Source organism: Budorcas taxicolor, chromosome 9, assembly GCF_023091745.1.
Source record: "Budorcas taxicolor isolate Tak-1 chromosome 9, Takin1.1, whole genome shotgun sequence".
Classification (NCBI taxonomy): Eukaryota; Metazoa; Chordata; class Mammalia; order Artiodactyla; family Bovidae; genus Budorcas; species Budorcas taxicolor.
The window spans coordinates 33,703,513-33,720,978 of NC_068918.1; the positions used below are offsets into that span (position 1 = coordinate 33,703,513).

At 41.6% G+C, this 17,466-nt stretch overlaps 1 protein-coding gene, 1 non-coding gene and 1 pseudogene across 2 annotated transcripts in view; 2 read left to right on the forward strand and 1 right to left on the reverse strand.

Moving 5' to 3' along the window:
* Positions 1-4,338: 4,338 nt before the first annotated feature.
* Positions 4,339-4,420, forward strand: TRNAL-CAA (transfer RNA leucine (anticodon CAA)). The gene has a single exon. It is a non-coding gene; the product is annotated as a tRNA-Leu (tRNA).
* A 5,844-nt stretch (positions 4,421-10,264) lies between these two features.
* On the reverse strand, positions 10,265-10,861 carry LOC128053036 (transgelin-2-like; annotated as a pseudogene).
* Positions 10,862-15,929: 5,068 nt separating this feature from the next.
* OSTM1 (osteoclastogenesis associated transmembrane protein 1) overlaps positions 15,930-17,466 on the forward strand; it is a 38,020-nt gene continuing 36,483 nt past the window's right edge. The window contains exon 1 of the mRNA XM_052645454.1: positions 15,930-16,334. Coding sequence (XP_052501414.1) covers positions 15,930-16,334 — 405 coding nt within the window. The remainder of the gene's footprint in view (positions 16,335-17,466) is intronic.

A 17,466-nucleotide genomic window follows, 5' to 3' on the forward strand; every position in this document is an offset into this window, starting at 1 on the left:
TTGATTTCTCTAGCAATCTACTTATCCCAGGAAACTTAATGGATAGTAAACAATAAATAATAAAACATACTTTGAAACTGTTAAGAGATGCATAAAATCTATACTGTATGGTTATTAATAAGAACTGAATAATTAATAAGATTTTTTAAATGCTACAATCACCTTTCTATTTATAATTAAGGTATCTATATTAGTTAGGATTCTCCAAAGAAATGGAACCAATAGGAGATACAATATAGATATGTAGATACAGATATACATGGGGAGGGAGGGGTAATTATTATGAGGAATTACCTCACATGATTTTGGAGGCTGAGAGTTTCTAAGATCTGCAGTGGGCAAGCTGGAGATCTAGAACTGATATATAGGTACAGTCTGAGTCTGAAGGCCTAAGAACCAGGAGAGCCAATGGTATAAGTTCCAGTCTAAAAGCTGGCAGACTCAAGACCCAAAAAGTGCTAATGTTTCAGTTCAAGTCCAAAGACAGGGAAAAAAGCTGATGTCTTAGCTCAAAGCAGTCAGGTAGGAGGAGTTCCCTCTTACTCAACCTTTTTATTCTATTTAGGTCTCTGCTTGATTGGATAAGGTTACCCACATTAGGCAGAGCAATCTGCTTTACTCAGGGTACTCATTCAAATGTTGGCTTACCTCAAAACATCCTCACAGGCCACCCTGAATAATTTGACTAAATGCTGAACACCCAATGGCCCAGTTAAGCTGACACATAAAATTAACCATCACAAATCCACCCCTTGTAAACTTGGCACCCATGTGGCTCTCCTTAAAACAAGTTTAATATCTAAATAAAGACAATAATGTCATAATTCTACCTATGATGATACAACTATCCTGTATATGGACAGAAACATACTAACCACATCTGCAGAAGAGAAGGTAATATCCTGGAATGGTGTTTATTCTGTTCTTTGATATCACATAAGTTTAACTGTATGATGTAAAATTAACAATACTTAAATTCTATGATATAAAACCAAATATTTTATATGATAAAGGAATAAGACAGGGAAGAAAACAAAGATATTTAAGATACATAAACACATGCTCATAACAAAATAAGGAAGAATACTCATGACAATTACATCCTCATTTCTATAACTAGCTTTTTGATCATAGCTGGTATTTATAACTGCCTACTTTCACTGCCAATTCTGTATTCCTTTTGTCTTCAGCAAGCACTTCAGCTGATTATGGTTTTTTACCTGGTGGAGTGACCCAAATCTTTATTCCTGAAGGGTCTGGGGTATTAGTAGTCCTGAATGGATTGGGTTGTTGTAGTTTTCCACTGGCCTTAATCACAGGGTATGGTGATACTAAGGGACCTCCTGTATTTCAGACATACTCTTCCTTACCTTCATGTGAAGCAATAGTGCAGTTTTCCCTGGTAGTCAGGATCAATCACCCCAGTCAACACAGAAATTTCCTTCTGTGCTTACTGATTAAGATGCATGAGGAGCTCAATTTGGCCAGGCGGCAGCCTTAACTTCCAGTTAAATGGAATCACCGTGTTGTCGCCTGTTGTGTCGCCTGGTGGAAACATTCCACTTTTTGGAACTAACACCTCTAGGCTAGCAAAGCATAGAGTTTCATGGACAGGAAGGAAAAATTTTGCTAGTAAGTCACTAGTGCACAGGTTTAGTAGCCCCGTAGCATGTGGAATCTTCCCAGACCAGGGATCTACCTGTCTTTTGCATTTGCAGGCAGACTGTTTACCACTGAACCCCAGGGAAGTCCCCCCACCCCTCTTTTTCAAAGACACATAAAGACATAGAGAACAGGAGGGAAGAAAACAAAGTAAGAATATTGAAAGCTGTAAAGCAGATGGACTAATGATAACTCACAGCAGAACCAGGAAAACTGAATCCTAAGCCTGCAGTAGGGGAAGAAAAGCAAGAAAATTACATTTTAGAATTCTTAAACAAGCCAGGAAATGGGGGACCTCAGGTACCTCTGAAAATGTAGGTGGAGGAGCTAAAAAGATGATGATTACCTGAAAGTTTGTTTACAATGCTGTTGTTGTTCAGTTGCTAAGTTGTGTCCAACTCTTTGTGACCCCATGGACTATATGTAGTACACCAGGCTCCTCTGTCCTTCACTATCTCCCAAAGTTTGCTCAAATTCATGTCCACTGAGTCAGTGATGTTATCTAATTATCTCATCCTCTGCTGCCCCTTTCTCTTTTTGCCTTCCATCTTTCCTAGATCAAGGTCTTTTCCAGTGAGTCAGCTCTTTGCATCAGGTGGCCAAAGGATTAGAGCTTCACTTCAGCATCAATCTTTCCAATGAATATTCAGGGTTGATTTCCTTTAGGATTGACTGGTTTGATCCTCCTGCTATCCAAGGGACTCTCAAGAGTCTTCTCCAGTACAGAATTTGAAAGCATCAATTCTTTGGTGCTCAGTCTTCGTTATTCTAACACTCACCTCTGGACATGACTACTGGAAAAACCACAGCTTTGACTATTTGGACCTTTGTCAGCAAAGCGATGTCCCTGCTTTTTAAGACACTGTTTAGATTTGTTATGGTTTTCCTTCCAAGGAGCGAGTCATTTTTTAAAATTTCATGGCTGCAGTCACTGGTCCGCAGTGATCCTGGAGCCCAGGAAAATAAAATCTGTCATTGTTTCCACTTTTCCCTCATCTATTTTCTATGAAGTGATGGGGCCAGATGCCATGAACTTAGTTTTTTGACCTTTGAGTTTCAAGCCAGCTTTTTCACTCTCCTCTTTCACCTTTATCAAGAGGCTCTTTAATTCCTCTTCACTTTCCACGATTAGAGTGGTACCATTTGCATATCTGAGGTTGTTGATATTTCTCCTGGCAGTCTTGATTCCAGCTTGGGATTCATCCAGCCTAGCATTTCACATGATGTACTCTGCATAGAAGTTAAAAAAGCAGGATGACAATATACAGCCTTGATGTACTCCTTTCCCAATTTTGAACCAATCTATTGTTCCATATGTGGTTTTAACTGTTGCTTCTTGACCTGCATATAAGTTTCTCAGGAGACAGGTAAGGTGGTCTGGTATTTCCATCTCTTCAAGAATTTTCCACAGTTTGTTGTTATCCACACAGTCAAAGGTTTTAGCATTGTCAATGAAGCAGAAATAGATGTTTTTCTGGAACTCCCTTGCTTTCTCCATGATCCAAAATAGGTTGGCAATTTGATCTCTGGTTCCTCTGCCTCTTTAAAATCCAGCTTGAATGTCTGGAAGCTTTTGGTTCACATACTGCTAAAGCTTAGCTTGAAGGATTTTGAGCATAACCCTGCTAGCATGTGAAATGAGTGCAAATGTACGGTAGTCTGAACATTCTTGGGCACTGCCTTTTTTGGGAATCAAATAAAAATTAACCGTTTCCAGTCCTGTGGCCACAGCTGAGTTTTCCAAATTTGCTGACATATTGAGTGCAGGACTCTAACAGCATCATCTTTTAGAATTTTAAATAGCTCAGCTGGAATTCCATCACCTCTACTAGCTTTGTTTATAGTAATGCTTCCTAAGGCCCACTTGACCTCACACTCCAGTTGTCTGGCTCTAGCTGAGTGACCACATCATCGTGACTATCCCAGTCATTACAACCTTTTTTGTATAGTTCTGTATATTCTTGCCACCTCTTCTTAATCTCCTCTGCTTCTGTTAGGTCCTTACTTATGGGACTTTATTGTGCACCTCCTTGCATGAAATGTTCCCTTGATATCTCCAGTTTTCTTGAAGAGATCTCTAGTCTTTCCCGTTATATTGTTTTCCTCTATTTCTTTGAACTGTTCATTTAAGAAAGGTTTCTCTTCTTGCTAGTCTCTGGAACTTTGCATTCAGTTGGGATACCTTTCCCTTTCTCCCTTGCCTTTCTCTTCTCTTCTTTCCACCCTCCCTACAACTCTGTCTTGCCCTGATTTCAGCAGAATACCCCTGAAGTTCTGATCTCTGGAAAAAGTGAAACAGAGGGAGGCACAAGAAACACAAGCACATTTGAGGGAAGGAGCATTTTGCTAAAAATAGGGTAATTAAATAAAGGTTTACTAACAGAATGACGATCTTTTTCCACTGTTGGGATCTCAGAATGCTGGCAGCCAGATAGCATATTGGCAGAGTCTTTTTGAATAGTATGATCTGCCCAAGGGAAAAGATCTAAAATATTTATGTTTTAGGTTCTTTGTTTTGGGTGACCATTTGCACATTCGTTTAGTAGCATTCCTGGTCTCTACACACTAGATACCAGCAGCATTTCTACCACTGTTGTGACAACCAAAAATGTCCCTAGACATTGCCAGTTTCCCCAGTAGAGGAGGATAAACCGCCCTAAGCTGATAACCACTGGAGGTGTGATGACTGAGTGGTTAAGATGTTGGATTCAAAACCCAATGGGGTCTCCCCATGCAGGTTCAAATCCTGCTCACAGCATCTCTGTTCATATAGTGATAGCCACAGATACACAGCCCTGTCCATGAACTTTCATTTAGCTTTGTAGTGCCTTTCTCTTACATATAAGCAGAGAGAGCCAGAGAGAACCAGAAATCCAAAGAAAAATGAAGAAACTAGCAGCTTGGAGGAAACAGGCTACAAGAAAGAATAAAACTTTAAAAAGTGCATATAGCATCTACAAAAAAAGAACTACTGGAAATTAAAAACGTAGTAGCATAAATTAAAAACTTAGTAGAAGCACTGGAAAACAAAGTTAATGAAATCTCTGGAAATAGGGTAAAAAAGACACAGAAATTAAAAAATAGGAGAGGACATAGAAGATAAGAAAATGTAAGTAAAAGCCTAAGAGGACTATATTAGGAAGCAGCTTAAGTTGCTATAATAGAGAGACTCCAAAATTTAGTGGCTTAAATAGCAATTTATTTCTCTGTAGCCTCGGGTAGGTAGATGGCTCTGCTTTATGAGTCAGGGGGCTCTGTCATACTAAACATGTTGCATCCATATCTATCCCTGTATCCAGGGCTGCTGTTTCAGTTGTTAACATTCTCTAACTAGCAGGAAGGAGGTCAACGAAAGTCACAAATTAAAGATGTAACTTGTAATGTACATGTATCACTTTGTTCACATCTAGTTATGAGACAGGCTGGGGGAATGTAGTTCTGCCTCTGCAGTCAAAACTCAGGAGAGAGTTATTAAAAGGAAGAAGAGAATGGATATTGAAGAAGTTGAGCAACTTCCATGATAAGGTCTAACATCCAAACAAAAGGACATCCAAAGAGACAGAATCAAAGAAAACAGCAGGGAGGAAATCAGCAAATAAATATGTATTAAAGTGACCAGGTTTTGCTGGGATAACAAACAATCCTTAAGTCTTAGTAGCTTATAAAAACAAAGGTTTATTTCTTGTTTAAGTTGCATGTCCATCACAAGTCAGTCAGCTAGGGTTTCTGTTCCATGCTTTCTTACTTAGACAAACAGAATTTTCCATCATTTAGGAAAGTGTTAGTCATTGTGATGGCAGGTGGATGGGGCCCCTGGTAAATCATATACTCATCTCTAAAGCTTCCACTTTATGTTCTTGCTTTCACTTTACTGGCTAAATTAAGTCAAATAGCTAACCTAACTTCAGGTCAGGGCAAACTTCAAGGGCACAGCAAAGTTCAATCTTATGTGCACAGGGAAAAAACTGAAAATATTTAGTGAAAGATATTAATGAATACCACAGCTCACATAAATAACTGGCTGACTCTCCTTGCAGGCAAAACACATTCATTCCCCCAACAAGGGAAACAACTCAAGAGGCCCATCTTGTCACTGTATAAAGCTCAAAGTCTAGACTCTTTCTTTGGGTGATAATGTGGTAGTCTCTAAAGCAGGTTTAAATGTGGCTCTTGTGTTTCCAGGGATGTATGAACTAAAAAGCTAACTTATCTTCCTTCATCTACCAATACATGGTGGTGGAACAGGATAAGTATAAATTTACAAAGAGGAAGGATGGAGAAACATAGCAGACAGTAGGCCACTGCAAAAAATGTAATTAAATAGTAGTTTCCAAACTAATTTTTCCCCTAGTAGAACATTAAAAAAAAAATGTTATGTGGAATTCAGATGTATAAAGTAGATCAAAGTAAATTGCTCTGCTTGGAGATCGGAATGCTGCCTGACCTCCACTTACCCTCAACCTAGGGCTACTCTTGAGGAAGCATCACGAAACCTTTGAGGTCATGAAACATAGTGGAAATGAAGTCATCAAAGGATAGCCAGGATTTTTTAGGGCAAAGAGGAAGAAAAAATATCAAGGGAAAGGGAGATTATGGACAATAGACTGCAACTTCCAGATAACCCAGTGGAATGATCTGGGAAGGTGCAAAGCCATGGGAATCTGGGTCAGGTAAGGGGATGTATAAGGTGGTATGTTCTCTCCTTTCATCATACTGGCTTAAGCAATGCTCCAGCATAAACTCAACCTTTATGCTACTCTATGCTTTCACCTGAACAGCTGACCATTGCTGAAGAGAACATATAATTAAGCCAATTGGTCAGACCTTAAAATTGTGTCCACACATCTCAAATTGGCATTCAATACTGCCTGGTAATTTTGTCACACTTACTTAATACGTTCACTTTCTCACTATCTAAAGCAATTATTTCACCCTCTTTTTAAGCCTTGAGCTTTTGATACTCCACCCCCTGCAAACAAAATCATCTTTCAATAAATATTTATTGAATATCCATTAACTGTCAAGCATTCTTCTAAGTACTAGAGATAGAGCAGTGGAACAACAAAAATCCAGTGGATCAAGGAGCCCACCCAAGCGCTCTATGATGACTGAGTGGGGTGGGATGGGGGGTGGGAGGGAGGCTCAAGAGGGAGGGAATATATATATATATATACACACACACATGCATACACATACATACATGCATACATATTTATGGCTTCCCTGGCGGCTCAGTGGGAAGAATCCACCTGCAGTGCAGGAGACGCAGGAGATGCAGGCTCAACTCCTGGGTCAGGAAGATTCCCTTGAGGAGGGCATGGCAATGCACTTCAGTATTCTTGCCTGTATAATCCCATGGACAGAGGAGCTTTGGAGGCTATGCTCATAGGCACAGCTGTGCTACAGCTCAGCACATGGCTGATTTGGATTGTTGTACAGCAGAAACCAACCCAATTTTGTAAAGTAATTATTCTCCAATTTAAAAAATTCCAATGAAAGGAGATAGGAAATAAACAAATATATAGGATTTTGTATAGTATTAAGTGCTATGGAGAAGAATAAAGCCAGTTGGGGAAAGGGCATGCTATTGGGAGTGGCAGATCATGTAGATTTTTCTGGGACACAGTAAAGACTTTGCCTTTAACACTGAGTGAAATGTGTAGCCACGGGTGGGATCAAAGTATAAAGGATGACATAACTAAACACAAACTTTCAAAGGATCACTTTGCCTGTTATGGTGAGAGGAGACCATAGGGAAGAGTGTTAGCAGGGAGACTGGTTATTTGAATATCTTCTTGGTTTATATCTTTAGTTCCTCGCCCCCGGCACTTCCCCCCATTCCACAAGTTTTGAAGGAAAGAACTGTCAAAATACAATTTTCAAAAACAGAAAAACATCACTCTCATGCAAATATAGAATAATGTGTCAAAACTTTATTAGCTCATTAATGTTTCTTAAAATGAATAAAGGCAATAATAAAAAGAAATATTAGAATTAGGTTGCCAGGTTAGATGCACAACGTGCTAATGTCCCTCAGGGTAATCAGCTCATAATCTTTGGGATTATCTTTTCTAGCAGAGAGAAATCTACACATTAATGTGTAACTTAACAGTGTCTGAGCTTTAATTAAATAGTAAAGAGTCAAAGACAGGTTCATTCTCCTAGACTTGAAAATTAAGTAATCCTTGCTTGGGCCTGTTGAACAGTGCCCCAGCATACTGACTATTTTGCTTTACTTCCAAATTTCGGGTAAATTTTCTTAAAAAATTTTCATGAAAACAATTTTTTGAAACGTCTCATAGATAGTTTTGATTCACATCTTTAACTTACTAGAGGAATCTGGTATGGTGCTAAAGTCAATTTCTCTTCTTCTCTGGGTTTCTTGCCTTTTTTATTTATCTTTATTTATCCTTCGCCATTGCACTAATGTAGGTGAAAGATCCAAAGGGCCTATATTTAGGGCATAGCACTACTTCAGTCTTTAGGTTTACACTCAGAACCAAGACCTTTTCTTGATATTATTCTGATATTCAAGGGCTACTATGTATATAATCTATGAAAATAATCTTCTTCAACAATCATTAATTAATCAGTGTCTGAATCTCTGATTGACTTATTTTATTTCCAGGGACTCAACTACCACAATGATTCCCAATTCTAAATCTCTAACCCTGGCCACTCTACTATACACCAGATCTGTAATTTAAGATGCTCCCCGGCTATCTCTAAGGGCTTCCCCAAAGGCTCAGTAGTGGGTAAAGAATCCACCTGCCATGCAGGAGACCCAGGAGATACAGGTTCAATCCCTGGGTCAGGAAGATCTCCTGGAGAAGGAAATGGCAACCCAGTCCAGTATTCTTGCCTGAAAATCCCATGGACTGAGGACCCTGGCAGGCTACAGTCCAAAGGGTTACAAAGAGTCAGACACAACTAAGTGGCTAAGCACGCACGCACACTGGGTATCTCTATCAGCAGCATCCTGAGCTGGCAATTCCACTTGATTTCATTGTTTCTATTCCAGTCCAAATGTATTCCACTCCTCCAATATTTCTATTCCATTCCTGTCCATGGTACCACCATTTGACCCATTAACTAAATTTGTAACCCTAGAGTCATCACTGTTTCACATGCCATATCTATCTACATAACCTCAATTCTTGTTCTTCTCTATCATAACTATCTCTTAAATCTAACCCCTCTTCTTTTCCACTTCCACCTCAACTTCCTTTAGGTCTTTACTATTTTACTTTAATTATGCTTTAGACTTGGTACTGCAAAAAAAAAAAAAAAAATCCACTGCTGTGAGTGTTCTTTTCATAAAATGCCTATATGATTGTCCTGATTAAATCTTTTAAAGGTTCCCCATTGCCTACAAGGATAAAACTTGAGCTTTTTAGCAAGTAGGCAGATTGCTTTTAACACTACCTTCAAAATCTTCATCAGTAACCCTAATAAACATGAGTTCTAAGTAAAAATAGTGTGCTTGCCATGCAAATACAACTTTAAGACAAGTTCTCCAATTTTTCCCTCTGTCTAGATGGCTGCCACTCGCTCCTCCAACAGAGACATTCTAGAGCTGCCACTGGGTGAATTCCTATTCATTCTATAAAGCCCCATTCAAAAACTGCCTCCTCTTTGAAAAGGTTTCTGACTCTTCTCCAGATCCCTAGGCACAGTTAGTTCAGTATTTAATGCTCCTAAAAACATCTCCACATTACCTCCTTTAATATTTAACTTTACTATACACAATTTGGTTTTATGTTCTATTTTTTGAGAGCACAGTAGTGTTCAAGTGATCTTTGTTTATTCTAGCGCCTACCACAATAAACTACTTTTTTTGTTTTGCTTTATTGTCTGTGTCACATATTCTAAGATACGTGAGATAAAAAGCAAAATTAATGTAATTCTTAAGCTTGTAGGAAGGAATTTCATTTGCATTTATTTATTTATTTATTCTTAAGACAGAGATTCTGTATTTAAATCAGCAAACTCAGATTCTTCAAGCCCCAGCCTATGGTGAGCAGCCTTCCCTCCCAGGCCCCCTCACCCCCGCCCCTTAGCCACAGAAAGGAATGGAAAATGAGAAGCCTGGGAGCCTCTGCCAGGGCAGGCTGCCTCCGAAGTGTGGTGAGTGCAGTCCAGCTGGGGCTGGGGTGGCGGCTGCCACAGGCCCCTCCCTATAAATTAATTCCCTGCAGCCACAGCTGTGGGCAAGACATACTTGGAGGAGAAGGCCATCAGGCAGCATCCTTGATTCCCAGCTAAGGAAAGGATTAGGGCACAGGGCTCAGAGGGAAGAGGCCAGAGGAAAGAGAAGAGGTATGGTATGGAGAGGGGGTGACGCCCCCCAATTTTGGTCCCAGAGGAAAAGAGGCCAGTTGGTCCAGTTTTGTGGGTTTGGAGAAGGGAATGCATTAGTCAGCACAAGGGGGAGGCCACCATCGGGCACCCCTGGAGGAGACAAGCCAGGCCCCCACCCTGGCAGAAGGGAGCGTGAGAGCTCCCAGGGGCTCTCAGGAGATGTCAGTGCTAAAAAACAAACAAACAAATAAACATATATATTAACCATTCACGGAGGGCAGGGGCAGGGCTGCAGAGCAGATCAGAGGATTTGGTGTGGCATAACATAGCTGGTCATGCCTGAGAAGCCCCGCAGTTGGTCCCCATCTGTAAGCCAATCACATACTTGCCCTCCTGCAGTTGGTTGTCTGGGAAGTACCGAGGGTTCTCCTTGGATTTCTTGGGAAACCAGATAGGATCCCCAGAGAAGAGCCCATTGTCCTGGGCTACTGACAGCCTGCCCAGATTCATCAGTGTCCGCTGCACACAGGCTATGTTCTTTCCTTCCCAGAGGTCCACAGTCTGGGAGATGTCATTGGTGTTGATGCCGTTAGCGCTTGGCTACTTGGAGGAACTGGGAGATCTGCTCCATCTACTTGAAGGCCATGGCGGAGGCCTGGATCTTCTTCACTGTGGCCTGCCCCTCGGGGTTCAGCCCATTAATGAGCTCACACAGCACTGTGCCATCCTTGAGCCAGTTCTGGAAGTTCTCGCACCCAGGCTGAGGCCAGCCCAAATGATTGTGGTACTGGGTGGTGATCCACTGGATCAGGATTTGCTCCAGGTCCGCATCGTATTGTTTCTCAGTCTTCTGCTGTACCTCCTGGCTCAGGCCATAGGCGGGTCCCCTGTTGGCCATTCGGAAGGGTGGCAGCAGTGGCTGTAGGGGCGGTTCACGTGAGTCGGAGAGTTGCGCACTGGAGGCGGGTGCTGCAGTGCAAGTCTGAATTTATTTTTTAAAAACTATTTATTTTTGGCTGTGCTGGATTTTAGTTGTGGTGCACTGGCTCTTTGTTGTGGCATGTGAGCTGCTCTCTAGTTGTAGCACTTGGGCTCAGTAGTTGTGGGACATGGGCTTACTTACCCTGTGGCATGTGAGATCTTAGTTCCTTGACCAGGGGTTGAACCCACATCCCCTGCATTGGAAAGTGGATTTTTGATCACTGGACCACCAGGTAAGTCCCTTGTATTTATTTCAAATCTATGGTTATTAATCTTTTGGATCACAGACCCCTATTGAAAAAAAACTATGATGAAAGTTGTAACATTCTACTCAGAAAGATATACACACATGGTAGGATTCACAAATGCCCTGAATGCACTGATACCTGACAAATTAAGAAACTATCTTTTCATTTTTATTAATTTTTTGAGTAAGAATATTTACATGGAACAAAAATTTTAAAGTAATAAACTTTACAATGAATAGCCTGTTCTAGCCCTCTTCCCATAATATTCAATTCAATTCCTATTCTATCAAAGTGACCACATTTTATGTATTCTTCTGGAGACAGTCTCTGTATATGAACACAGGAACATTAAAAATTCTTTTTTCTGACTTTTTTTTCCATTTATATTGGCAATTATTCCACATTGGGTACCTAAGGTTTCAAATGCACAGGAATCTATTGCATTGCCATACCCTAATTTTTTTACAATGTGTTTTTAGATTTTGAAACAATTTCAAGCTTACAAAAAATCTGGAAGTACAGTACAAATCATTTCTTTTCAGAACCAACTGAAAGTAAGTTGCTGAATCAAAATGAAAATGAGATATCACCTCACACCAGTCAGAATGGCTATCATAAAAAAAAATCTACAAATGACAAATGCTGGAGAGGGTGTAGAGAAAAGAGAACCCTCCTACACTGTTGGTGGGAATTTAAATTGGCGCAGCCATTATGAAAAACAGTCTGGAAGTTCCTTATAAAAACTAAAAACAGAGCTACTATATGATCCAGCAATGTCACTCCTGGGTATATATCAGGAAAAGATGAAAAACTCTACTTTGAAAAGGTACATGCATTCCAATGTTCACAGCAGCACTAGCACAATAGTGACTACATACAACAGCCACAGACATGGAAGCAACCTAAGTGTCCATTGACAGATGAATAGCTAAAGAAGATATATACAATGAAATTCTACTCAGCCATAAAAAGAATGAAATATTGCCATTTGCAGCAATATGGATAGACCTAGAGAACATCATACTATGTGAAGTAAGTCAGACAGAAAAAGACAAATATTATATGATATCACTTATATGTGGAATCTAAAAAATAATACAAATGAATGTATATACAAAGCATAAACAGACTCATAGGCATAGAAAACAAACTTATGGTTACCAATGGGGAAAGGGAGGGGGGAGAGGGATAAATTAGAAGTATAGGATTAACAGATACACACTACTGTATATAAAATAGGTAAGCAACAAGGATTTACTATATAACACAGGAACAATATTTAATATCTTATAATAACCTATAATGGAAAATAATCTGAAAATATAAATATATGACTGAATCACTTTGCTGTATACTTGAAACTAACACAGTATTTTAAATCAGCTATAACCTCAAAAAAAAAAAAAAAAGTAAGTTTCTGACTTGATGTCCTATCACCCCTGAATGCTTTTCTGTGTATTTTATACAAATAAAAACATTTTCTTGCATAACCCCAAACAACTATCAAAATCAGGAAATTAACATTGTACATTACTACCATCTAATTTTCAGATCACATTCAAATTTCACTAGTTGTCCAGACAATGTCTTTTATGTCAGGTGCAATTCCTCAATGTTTTCTTGACTCATAACACTATAGATTACAGGTTAGATATTTTGCAGAATGGACCTTAACTTGATTCATATGATATTTTCTCATGATTAGAATAAGTTTATGCACCTTTGGTAGGAGAACAATAGAACTGGTGCTATGTTCTGCTAACTGCATTCTATCAGGTGGCATTACAGTTTCTATTTGTTCCATTATGATGATGTTCATGTTGATCATTTGATTAATGTGGAATCTGACAGACTTCTCCACTGTAAAGTTACTCATATTTTCCCATTTATAATCAATACGTGTTTTTAAGCAGATGATTTTGAAAATATGTAAATACTTTAATCCCCATGAAACAGTCACCTTATTCATTTATTTAAATATATCACTATAGGCTCATGGTTTCCTGCTTTATTCAATGGTTTACGACCCATTAACCATCATTATTTTGATCCTCAAATTGTCCCAGATATGGCCAGTGGGAAGCCTAGTTAAGCTGGTTTCCATGTGTTCTTTTCTAAAAAAATATTTATTTATTTGGTTGCGTTGGGTATTAGTTGTGGCACATGGGGTTTTTGCTTTTGTACATGGACTCTCTCTAGTTGTAGCGTGCAGGCTTGGTTGCCCTATGGCATGTGGGATCTTAGTTCCCTGACCAGGGATGGAACCCATGTCTCCTATATTGTAAGTCAGATTCTTAGCCACTGGACCACCAGGGAAGTCCTCTGTGTATTCTTGACATGTTCCCATCATTCTTCCAGCACTTCCTTACTTTCTAGTACAAAAAGATGATCCAGGCTAAACATGCTTTTCCTGCCCCAGTGGTAGAATCAGCTATTTCTCTAAGAATTCTTGATTCCTTTTAGTAGAGAATGACATTTAGAAGCCACAATCTATTTCTATATCTCTATGAATTGCAGCCACTGATATTGCTAATTCTGTTCCAACACTGGAGAAGGAAATGGCTACGCATTCTAATATTCTTGCTTGGAGAATCCCATGGGCAGTGGAGCCTCATGTGTTATAGTCCATGGGGTTGCAAAGAGTCAGACATGACTAAGCTACTGACCCATCCCAACACTACAGAGTTCATTCTCCCTTCCTGTTTGTTTTCTCCCTTTTCCTGTTTGTAACTCCCTTCTTGGACAATAAGAAACCAGACTCCCATTATCCTTTATATATTTACCTATTTGATCAATCCTTCTGAGGGTAAGCAAAATCCCGGTCACTGCTGTACCTTCCCTTACATGGAAACCTTTGTTACCCAACTCAGGATCCAATACCCTGCATCAGGATCCCCCACCCTCATCATGTCTTCCTCTTCTTAGCTGTGCTCCAATATCCCTCTCTGGATTGCTGACATCCCCACCTGACAAACCATAGATGTCTACTTTACTCTAGTTGATCTAATGGCTTTAGGATGGCATTGTTCCAGGAATGGAAGTTTGAAATTGAATGGTTTGTTCAGGATTTTCCAGGTGTTTGTGTTGAATGCAGGTTTGTGCTGCATTCCCAGGAACCCCTTCAGCTCTAAGGAAGCCTGGACATTAGCCACTCCAGGAAAATAAGCTGTCTTAATTTTCTCAAAGGTCATCATATAACTTTTTAGGTCTTTCTATACGTTAGAATTACCACTCAAGAGCTCTTTAGGAACCATTGTGAGTAAATTATTAAACCTCCATGGAAAAAAATATAGCACAATCAACAACATCATAAATGCACATACTCTCTGGCCCAGAAAGTCTCCTGCTAGAAATTTATCTTAAACGTATATCAACCTTGTATAGATATGATTACCTGCAATATCGTTTTTAATAGTAAAAGGATAAATTAAAGGGGCATTAAAAAAATTATAGACCCTTTCCCATTAGGAACACAGAACAATAATCATATTGGCTAAAAAGTTTAACAACTCTCAGAAACAGAAATTAACACCATAAAATGAAACAGCTCTGCAATTCACAAGGCAAAAACAAAAGCAGGATGACACAAAACAGCCAGGAAATAATTTTTCTACCACATTTGTCAGCTACTTGTCAGAAAACCGTTTCCCAGGTCATTAGCTAAATTCTTTACACAGCCCAGTAGTGGTATCAGGACACTTTTCAGAGTGTCCCCAGAGACTGCCTCGGGCTTGCCAGAAACTGGAGAGGAATTGAGCAGTTTGGTCAGGATTTTCCAGCTTTTTGCACTGGATACAGGTTTGTGCTGCACCCCAGGGACCCCTTCAGTAGCAAGGAAACAGGGACAGTAGCCAGCCCAGGACCAGGCTACACAGTGAGAAAACGTAGACGGGCGCTGTCCAACATGGCACCGCTCGCCAGACAGGGCTATTCACATTCAAATTCAGTACGGTTAAAAATTCAGTTCCCGGGTCGCGGTCGCTACAGTACGAGTGCTCAACAGTCACAAGCAAGCTAGTGGCTACCGTATTAGCGCAGAAGTAGAATCTTTCCATCACCTCGGGAAGTCTATCGGACAGCGCTGACACAGTTTAGAGTTAAAAAACAAGAACAAGTTTGTAAGCCACTAGGCTCCACAATCAAAAACAACCAAGAGACGTTATTACTCTTTCCAAATATTTTGAGGGGAAAAATTATACTAAGAAACATCAAATAAAAAGAAACCTGCAAAGGCACCTGCCAGCAGGCTCCCTCAGCAACTCACTCGTTAATTCCCACGGCGGAGGCCGTCAGTATTTCTGTGGTACATAACTCCTCAGACTTGTAGGACTCAGCAAACTCCCAAGGCGATGGGCAACTGAGGGCAAGACTCCTAAGATTTAACTGTTCAAAGCGGCCGACGCCTGTATTCACAGCGCGGGCGAGCCTCGGCTCGGTGTTCCACAGCCGGACGCCGCCCGGGTCTCGCGCGACCCTCAGTCAGGCGCTTGTCACCGGCTGGGAGCGCGACGCCGCCCGTGTGTGCGCGCTCCCGCACGCGCGCAAGCCCGCGGCGCGAGCGGCTCTCGGCGGCCAATGGGGCGGAGAGCCGCGCGCCGGGGGCGGGGCCGTGACGCGCGCACCTCGTGACCCTGCTAGCGGCCTGCGCCTGAGGAAGCCGGAAGCGGCTGCTCTCCGCAGCCCCGACTGGAAGTGGACAGGAGGCAGTCTGCGCCTTGCGGGTTGTGGAACCCCGCGATGGACCCGAACCGGAGCGTCGAGCCGCGGAGGTCATCGTTGCTGCTGCTGCGGCTGCTGTTGGTGGTGCTGCTGTGGTCGGGGCTGGCTCTGGGCACCTTCTCCGTGGGCAGCAGCCCCCACAGGGTCCTCCACGACCTCCTGTCGGAGGAGCAGTTGCTGGAGGTGGAAGACTTGTCCCTGGCTCTGCTGCAGGGCGGAAGGATGGGGCCACTGTCACTACCCCCAGATTTGCCGGATCTGGACCCAGAGTGCCGGGAGCTGCTGCTTGACTTCGCCAACAGCAGTGCAGAGCTGACCGGGTGTCTAGTGCGCGGCGCCCGGCCGGTGCGCCTCTGTCAGACCTGCTACCCACTCTTCCAACAGGTCGCCAACAAGATGGACAACATCAGCCGAGCCGTGGGGGTGGGTAGAAGAGCACACCCGGGACCTCTGGTGTGGATTGTTGGGAAGGGAGAAGGATGTAATGATAGTTAACTCGCGGGGGGGTCGGGGGGGGAACTCCTCAGTTTCCCCATCTGTGAGAAAACGAGGTTGGATTGGGGCAGCGGAGTTAGGGGCGTCAGAAGAGTGGGTGGTGGTATAGGGCTTGGGGTTTGTATTTTTGCCTCCACGGCTGCTGTTGGGCCTCTTTCGGTGCATACTTGCAGATGGGTATGACTAGTTTTCTTGGGGCTTCTGCACCCCAACCCTACCTTTTCTTCTGTTCCTTCACCCCTTTGCCCCAACTGTGCCACAGCTTCTTCCCTTCTCCACTTGCAGTTCCCAGGAAGGACTCTTTCCTGAAACCCCAGGTGAAGTGGAGAAACTGCAGTGTGGTGGTGATGAGGAACTTGAACTTTGTAGCCAGACGGTGTCAGATTCACCACTTTCTAGAAGTTTGACCTCAGATTAATGATCTTGGAGTCTTAGTTTCCTTCTCTGTAAAATGGAGAAAAACTGCTGCTAGATGTGACTGTTAAAAGAATAAAAAGAGATAATGCTTGAAAGTTCATTTTAGTCATTAATACAGTCTGGAGGCATTTGGCCAGGAGGCCAGTTCTTCTTTGCTTATTAGCGGTGTACTCTGAGCAAGTTATATTCTCTGTGCCTCTTTTCTCCTGTGTAAGATGGAGATAAAAGGAACTCTTAGAAAAGAGGCACAGGGACTTCCCTGGTGGTCCAATGGCTAAGACTTAAAGCTTCCAATGCAGAGGTCCCAAGTTTGATCACTGCTTAGGAAATAGGATCCCACATGCCACAATTAAAAGATCCTACATGCTACAAGTAAGACCCGGCACAGCCTAGCAAGGAAATAAGTGTTTTATAAAAGAAAAAAAACTGGTGCATAGTGATAGTTTTCAGTCAATGGGAACTAAAATTTTACAAAATGGTAAAGCTGCTCTCGTGTCTTGGTACTCAGCTCTTCTGGTCATGTGGTACGTGCTCTGAAGCATTTCATTAAAAGAAAGACACAGAGACATGTCCCTGTTCCTAAGTACCTTACAGGGCTTGGCGTAGGAAAGGATTAGTGTCAAGGCTGGTGAGAGTCATGAGG